This window comes from Etheostoma spectabile, chromosome 21 (genome assembly GCF_008692095.1).
Source record: "Etheostoma spectabile isolate EspeVRDwgs_2016 chromosome 21, UIUC_Espe_1.0, whole genome shotgun sequence".
NCBI classification, from domain to species: Eukaryota; Metazoa; Chordata; class Actinopteri; order Perciformes; family Percidae; genus Etheostoma; species Etheostoma spectabile.
The window spans coordinates 21,610,357-21,618,444 of record NC_045753.1 but is presented as its reverse complement, the minus strand read 5'-3'; the positions used below and the strand labels follow the sequence as shown (position 1 = coordinate 21,618,444).

The 8,088-nt window shown below is 39.9% G+C and overlaps 2 protein-coding genes across 4 annotated transcripts in view; one reads left to right on the top strand and one right to left on the bottom strand.

The window, feature by feature from the left end:
• Positions 1 to 852, top strand: part of zgc:112496 (uncharacterized) — a 3,796-nt gene extending 2,944 nt beyond the window's left edge. The window contains exon 6 of one of the 2 annotated variants that reach the window (XM_032502592.1): positions 573 to 852. In XM_032502592.1, coding sequence (XP_032358483.1) covers positions 573 to 754 — 182 coding nt within the window. In that variant the 3' untranslated portion in view covers positions 755 to 852. The remainder of the gene's footprint in view (positions 1 to 572) is intronic. The other variant, XM_032502591.1, reaches the window with a different exon arrangement.
• Positions 853 to 1,348: 496 nt separating this feature from the next.
• Positions 1,349 to 8,088, bottom strand: part of rhbdl1 (rhomboid, veinlet-like 1 (Drosophila)) — a 45,101-nt gene continuing 38,361 nt past the window's right edge. Inside the window, exons 7-8 of one of the 2 annotated variants that reach the window (XM_032502585.1) lie at positions 7,506 to 7,566; positions 1,349 to 6,219 (exon numbers count right to left, since the gene is read on the bottom strand). In XM_032502585.1, coding sequence (XP_032358476.1) covers positions 5,948 to 6,219; positions 7,506 to 7,566 — 333 coding nt within the window. In that variant the 3' untranslated portion in view covers positions 1,349 to 5,947. The remainder of the gene's footprint in view (positions 6,220 to 7,505; positions 7,567 to 8,088) is intronic. The other variant, XM_032502586.1, reaches the window with a different exon arrangement.

Genomic DNA, 8,088 nt, shown 5'->3' with positions numbered 1-8,088 from the left:
ACAATGTTGGGGATTTATTCAAAATAGAAGGCATACTGAACCAGCATGGCTAAAAATATATATATATATATGTATGTGTGTATATATATACATATATATATATATATGTGTATATATATGTATGTGTGTGTGTGTGTGTGTGTATATACACACACACACTCTTAAAGCTGCACCTTCATATGGCTCTTTGTAGTTTTGCTCATTTAAAGCTAATGTACTTGCACTCACTACTTGTTGTCTGGAGTTTGCACCTTCAAGGTTGAAAGCACTTAATTGGAAGTTGGAAGTGGCTTTGGATAAAAGCGTCGGCTAATTGACATGTAATGTAGTTCTTTTAAATCAAGGCTGAAGACCTTTCTTTTTGATGTTGCCTGTCTTTATATGGTTGTTGATGTCTTTAATGTTAAATTTCTTATACTGCACTGTAACTTTTATTCTCGTGTTTTATCATTTTTTATTTTTATGTAAAGTACTTTGAATTTCCCTGTTATCCAAATGCTATACAAATAAAGCTGCCTTGCCTAATGAAATCTACTTTGATTCTGATGCCCGGCCTGCCCTCTCATCCCCAGTGGATCCCCAGCAGGACTGGACGCCCCACAGGCTGGAGCTGTGTCTGTGGGCGCTGACGACAGCCAAACAGCAGCAGCTCCCATTTCTAAAGGATGTTGATGTGAAAGCCAGCAGTGTGGCGGAGAAGTGCTCAGATGCCGACACTAACCAGAGACCGGCAAAGAAGCTCAAAACAAGATAAAGATTATTGCGCAGTATTTTTTCCGTTAAACTGGTTTTAATATTTGTCGGATTTGTTTTTGTATTTTCCAGAATAATAAAGCCTTTATATCAAACAGAGTACATTGAGTACTTCTTTTTTTTTTTGGCGTGGTATCATTTAGTCATACAACTGTAAGTTGCAGCACAGTAATGATGTTGTGCTTAAACACACAAAAAAGCAGTAGGATGTTGCCACAGTATTGTTCTTTATTTATATTGTTTCTAAATTAAAGCAAAGTACAATGACCAGTACAAAATAAAACAAAATATATTCATATATATACAATATAAAATGGTTCCGTTTAGAACATTTAAAAAGTACAATAGATTGTGAAATAATTAATGAGGACTTTGATATAAATCATCCACATGTAAATTTAGTTTTCCTTTAATTTCCTCATGATCGAGAGAAAAATAGCTTCTGCTTTTTCTTTTTGTAAACGCTGTGTTGGTACAACCTCTTGTCTGGTCTGAGAAATTGAACCTCTTAAGCTTGGCACCATTATTATCAATAAAAGTAAGCGGCTCATGAAAAACTACCACAGCAGCACAGACATAACTTTTTTTTTTTAACCTTTAAAAGGAATCAATTCATTTAAAGAAACCACCTGTTGATATTTGCATGAGCTTGAGGGGCTCAGGCAGGTTTTGTGAACATGAAAAGATTCTGTCCCCAAAGCTAGAAACTGGGAAACTACGACTTTAGCAACGTTCTCTGTTACAAACCAGAAAATATACCCTCATCTCTAGAAACAAACCCTGAATGCAGTTACAAACCATTGTATGCTTGTTTCTAGCTGTGGTAGACAAAAATCGGTGTTCACTTATCTTCATTAAGTTCAATGCTGTAGACTTTTTATTTTTAGCATAATGGATAGGTGTTGAGCTATGACAACCTGCAAGCATCAGGATTCACAGACGCTCGTTAGTCTGCACTGTCCCATCCAGTTTAAGATGTTATATTTTGCACATTTGTGTTGCAATATTCAGGATAATTTGGGAACTAACGCCAAATGTTTGTACATTTTGGGGTCCTAGAAACCAGCATTTCAAGCACAATGTCTTTAGTAAAACCCTTGTATGCACGGTTGCTGCAAGTACATCTCATCTCTGGAGCTACAGTAGCCTGCTTTACCTGCACAGTCCTGCAGTGAGAGTTACCCATATATACTGTGTATCTAAGTAGCAATAAACGTTAAGAAAAGGCAACCTGGCCGGCTTGTTTGGGGAGCAGCTGTTCAGAGCAGCTACTGGCTATATTAACAATTTCAGTTGTTTGCACCGGGGCCTCTTTCTCTTATGGATTCTATGCATGATCATAACACACCGTACAGCTGATGGCAAAGCAGCTTTCTCTGCCCGGTGCTTAGTTCTGGGCGGCTATATTATAAACAAGGCATTGGGCATAACAGCACAATGGATTGGCATAGGGAGGTATAAAAGCTTTAAAGAATGTTTATGGCAGTATAGAATATGGCACATGCCAACATGTCAGTGAACTACATCATAATAAGTGCAAAAAAAGGCCCACAGATGACTAAATGAAGAAAAAGGTAACAGCAGAGAAATGTCAAGTATGCAGCATTTTTGAACGAGACGAGCACAGAATGAGACTCAAACAAGTTGGCACAACATCCTCTCATGCCGCACTGTATCGAAACCAATAAAAGAGAGAGGGGGGTGGTGGGTGGTGATAGATTGCATGTTATTGATAGACTGCTCATATTCAGCTCATGCCATTCCTCTGTGCCTTCCTTATACTGATGAAAACAAATGTGTCACTCAAAAGACAGCAATTAAATTAACATCATGCAGCCTGTCAGAACCCCTTATTAAAGGATGATATCCTGTTTACGGCCTCGCTCTGGGCTCTGGTGTGTCCTCGGATGAGCCATGCATCATCTTGACACTGGAGGTGTTGGGAGAGCACGTACGCTGCTGCTGAGGTTTGCCAACACAGGCCTCTATCACTCCTGTCCTTTAAGAAATAGTCTGAGTGCAGGAAAGGCTTGTATCAGACAGCATGGGATTTTGTTTAGCAGGTGTCTTGGGGATGGGTCAGGGAGATTTGGTTTACAGAGAAGTAAATAAACTAATCTAGAAAACTTTACCCCTCCACCTTCCTTATGTCAGATACATGCACTGCTCACTTTTTCTTCTGTTTCAGATGTTAGTGTCTGCTTTCTTTTCAGAAGATACTTAATTATAAATCAAACACCCGGCCTGTCCCTTTGTGTGAGGACAACTCAGTTGAGTATCTTTTTTAGGGGCAACAAGAATTCACAAGTCTTCAATTTCAGTCCTGCATGTACTTCCAGGAGGGGAAAAATTCACAGTTAATGTGTTATATAAAACATAGCCATTTACTAGCCCTTTTTACAACCCTATATTCCTATGAATCTTCAGTTAAAGAGGTGCATTAACCTCCTCCCAGGCATTCTCTTCATCTTCATTATAAGCTAACACGGTATTATGCATCATTCATCAATGTATTTTTGCTATCCCAAGCAATGTTATATCATAGTATACACAAGAGTTTCTATCAAAGATCCATTAATATACATATCTTTTTTTAATGCATCTGAAAATGGCTATTTTTCTGGCTATTTCATACAGACTTCCTCATTTAACACTGAGTCTCCTGTTACTATGAGTTTCATGTAGACACAAATGCTGAGAACTGTATTTATGAACAACTATCAAAATTGGCAAATGCATAACACATTTCTTTCCTCAGGCAGTAGTGGACATTCAAATTAATTATTGATTGCAAGACTGAAAAATGGAACGTAGCATGAGTAAATGTAATTGCTTTCCTATCCTCAGCTTTCCAAAAAAAGTTTGAATCACTCTAGAGATAATATATGACAGAAGCTCTGTCCATAATTTGTTATATGCAAAAAGAAGAGCTGCACTGAGGCATGTGTGCGCTGCCGGGGAGAGTTTGGAGATACGGGCACTTGCAAAATGAAGCTGCATCATTGACTACAAACAGGTTGACGAACAAGTTGTAAAAATGTGTCTCGCTACATGAAAACATCTTAAACAGTCCAGAGTTTCATTTTGTATTTGCACAGTTTGTCTTCTTTCACATCACCTGTTGAAAATTCACAATGGAGAAATTATGTCTCGCACACGCGCACACACCCACGCACGTACACGTTTCACTGTAGCTACCAAACAGCAAGTTTTAACCCAAAAAAACACATATTTTTCCTCTTCTTTTACCCTCTCCAATTAGTTCGGTCTATGGCTTATTTTGTAAAGCACTAACGATTTATAAAATCAAGTGAGCTTGAGCCATTGGTGGTCATCTAACTAACCCGGGGATTCTGCCTCATAGACTATTTGTCAAAGCCATACAGGAGTTATCAGAAGAATAACAATCATAGCATTTTGCACCATTTGAAATTTTTCTCTTTTCCTCTCAAAGAGGAAAAAAAAATACAAATAAATATACTCTTGGTTATGAACATACAATATACACATCCACTATCAAATGAAAAATGGGGACAACTTAATAACACTCTTTTTTTTTTTTTTCATTATAGGTACATTCCTTTACAAAAGTATACAGTCCCTAAGAATGAGAAACTGAGGTATAGACTGGGCCTGACAGAGAGACCCCGATGCCCTCTGGGACATGACGTTCAGAGGTCAGATGATGACACATCCGCTCTCCCCCCAGTTCAGTCTGTCAGAGCGAGAACAGGCAGAGGCCTGTGTGTGTGTGTGTGTGTGTGTGTGTGTGTGTGTGTGTGTGTGTGTGTGTGTGTGTGTGTGTGTGTGTGTGTGTGTGTGTGTGTGTGTGTGTGTGTGTGTGTGTGTGTCGCTAAGAGCACAGAGCATGACATGGCATATTTTACATGGTGCGCCTAGCAAGTTGGAGGTCAGTGTGACACAGCAACAGGAGGAGTTCACTCGCTTAAGTGATGAACATCCAGGAAACTTCAGCTGACATTTTCTCATGAGCTTCTTTTTCGCTTCTCTTCTGTCACGTGGTCACTTTCATTTCCCATCTTCCCGTCTTGTCTATGTTGTGTGAACTATGAGTCTGTATCCACAGTGTAGGTATAATGTCATGAAAATAACATAAATAAATGCATGTCTTCTAATTTTTCAGGACCCCATGAAGTAAAAATGACAGATAATTCTTAAACTACTCATTGACAAAGAAAGAATCCACATAAAACTTACATTTACATCTTTTCTCCTCCCTTTTTCCTCCTTCCTGTGGTAAAGCCATTTACACTCAGGGGCAAAGAATTTTTTTGACTGATGTCTTATAATTGGACTGGAGATCCTTCTTAGCAGCTCAATTTGTTCTATCTGTTGTTTTTGTTTTTCAATCAGTGAGCCAGCAATTCTGCAAAAAGCCAGTGTCCTCTGTGAGTTACAGCAGGGCTGGGGAAGCGAAAAATCATATCAGCAATCATATTCCATTGGTGCTTCGGTATTTTTTTTAATTTATTGCCGCTCCCAGAAATAAACTCTCTTTTCCTGAAACTCGTCTCTTAATCTTCATTCAAAGAAGCTACAGCTTTGATTGGTGGCACAGCCAAAGGTCTCAGATTCAGGTGTCTACTCTGCTTAAGTGCCTTTAAGCAAACCTCCGTGAAACAAAACATTTGTTATTGCGTTTTGTCAACGTTGTCACCACTTCAACACACACTCGTACTGTTTTCCTTCCTTTAATTCTCTTTCCCTTTCACCTTTCACCACGCGTCATCAACTCGGATTGTTCTTAACGTGTATGCAAGATGCACTCATAGAAACGACAGATGAAACAGCTGTTCAAAAACCTCTGAAATAAAGAGCACAATGGCTAAATGCTCACTGAAAGGTTAGTGCTGGTAATGCAGATGAAATTTCAACGTATGTATAAAAAGATATAATGCTCCTCAAAATGGATCTGAGGAACGTTCACCTGTACGTGTTGCTACTGTAATCCCTCTTTAATAAAAGAGACATATTTCTTTGATTTGCAAAGTATCTGTAAAAAAGGATTCTTGGTTATTTTTTTGTTTTGAATGATATCATATCATTTCATTTGGGTCTAACTTTAGAGGAAATGTTAACTATGGACAAAGGGGAGCCTTTGTTTGGAGCAGGGTTGGAGTCAGTGTGTATGTGGAGGAGGACCTGTGGGGGGGGGGGGGGGGGGAGGCATTCATCAGGGAGGCGGTGGTATCTGCACCCCCAGCAGCTCATATGCAAAGATGTTCCAGAAGATGGCGAAGAGGAGGAAGGTGATGAAGGAGAAGACGATGACCCACCAAGAGCACTGTTTCTGCAGACTCTCCTCATAGCTGCGCAGAATCAGCAGCCCCATGCTGATACCGACCACGGCCCCCGATAGGTGTGCCATGAAGCTGGGCTGGGGCCCCGAGGAGGGCAGCGGCGGTGAGAAGCGGAGCCAGACTGCACGACCCACCTCCGAACTCACTGTGGAGGATAGAAGAGAGATGAAAGACGGAATCTCCTTTTCATTTATTTTTTTTAAAGATTATTTTATTGGGCATTTTGGCCTTTAATTGATTTTTTTGGCCAGGACATTTGGAGACAGGAAACGGGGGAGAGAGAGAGTGGGGGAAGACATGCAGCAAAGGGCCGCATGTCGGAATCGAACCTGGGCTGCTGCGGTAAGGACTGAGCTTTGGAACAAGGGGTGCACTCTCTGCCAGGTGAGCTACCAGGGTACCCCAAGGACAGAATCTCTTTAGTGTCTGCACATGACTGGCGCTGTGAGGTCATCAGACCAGACTACGCTTCTGTTCTATTGTTTCTATATTTTTGTTCAATTGTTTCAGGCAAAGAGTTAGATGGGAATATCGATACCACTGTCATGTCTGTATGGTATATATCAAGCTACAGCAGGCAGCTGGTTAGCTTAGCTTAGCATCAAGACAAGGGAAACAGGGGAAAATAGCTAGCCTAAAAAAATCCACTTTCCTAAATTCAAGTAAATTTAATACATTTGAGTGTTCAAATGACAAATCCAGGTCATAAAGTCATAGTTAAGTGCCATGTTATTTGGTTACATTGGCATACAACCTTTGGCTTTTCAAGTAACTTACACCTGATTTAAAATCATAACATTCTTCTAAGAAAAGGAGTCATTTGTATAACCATGTATAAAGAACAGTGCCTTAGGCTGAGTTGACTTTATGTATAAAGATGAACTGTGTAATGTAGTGTTTTATCAAAGGCTACTTTTACGGAAAGGTCACAGGAGGATTTAATGGATCTTTTTTTTTCTCAATGTGCCACATCTTCTGTAGAAATGCTGCATTTCCGGTTTGTAAAACACTTAGGAGAAATATAGCATTCCAGCAGAAACTCGCTGCTCTCTCAGTTTGGAAGGCGTCATGTTTGGGACAGATGGAGGGAACATATTGCTCACTGATAAAAGTCGCAGTGTATCGGCCCTCGTGTGGAGAAAAAGGACAAGTGGTAAGACTCAAATGCTTTGAAAACAAAAGCAACATGTCCAATCAGCAATTAACAAAGAGTAGCATGAGTATCATGTCCGTTGCTCAGCTTTTTTTTTTTTTTTGTAACCCCACTTAGGTGATAAAGGCTCCGTGTTGAACTGTGAACAGAACATTAAATATGCTGGAAATGAAAGGTTATGCACACTTCCTATTTAAGGATTGAGCTGCAAATTCAACAATAATAGCAACAGCGGAAACAAAAGCACAACGCTTTAAGAGTAAATCTGGACAACTTACTGCAAACTAGCGCCAGGATCATGCGGAGCAGCTTGTACGGACAACGCATCCCGGCCCAGTTCTGCACACAACACAGAGCAAAAGTGTCTTGTCAGCGCAAACAATCACATGACACAAACAACCAATGTACTATATACAGTATATATATGAGTATCCTGGGAACAAAACGCCTCAGTTTCTATCCTCTGGACATATTTAGACCTAAAAGAAAGTCCATCTATATCCATAGGAGAAAGGAGGAAGCACTTACACAGATTTTACACCTGGCTGCTTTCCACTTACTGGTTCCAGCCCAGTGACACTCCATTAATTAGAGCTCAGATAATTTAACAGAAGGGAAAAAATGGGCCAAGAAATAGCCGTTGTGATTCTCCGGGGGAAAAAGAACAATGGCATTCTAACTTAGAACAAACACATTTGTTCCCCAGGATGAAAAATGTGTAATTCTAACCCAATCACATCCCTCCTTGAGTTCTTATTTATTTGAGTTTGAGGTGTTTATAGAACAATTATCACTCAGTACTAGCGCAAATAACACTGCCAAAACCAACAGATTCAGGAACAGTTTCTACCCACAAGCCAT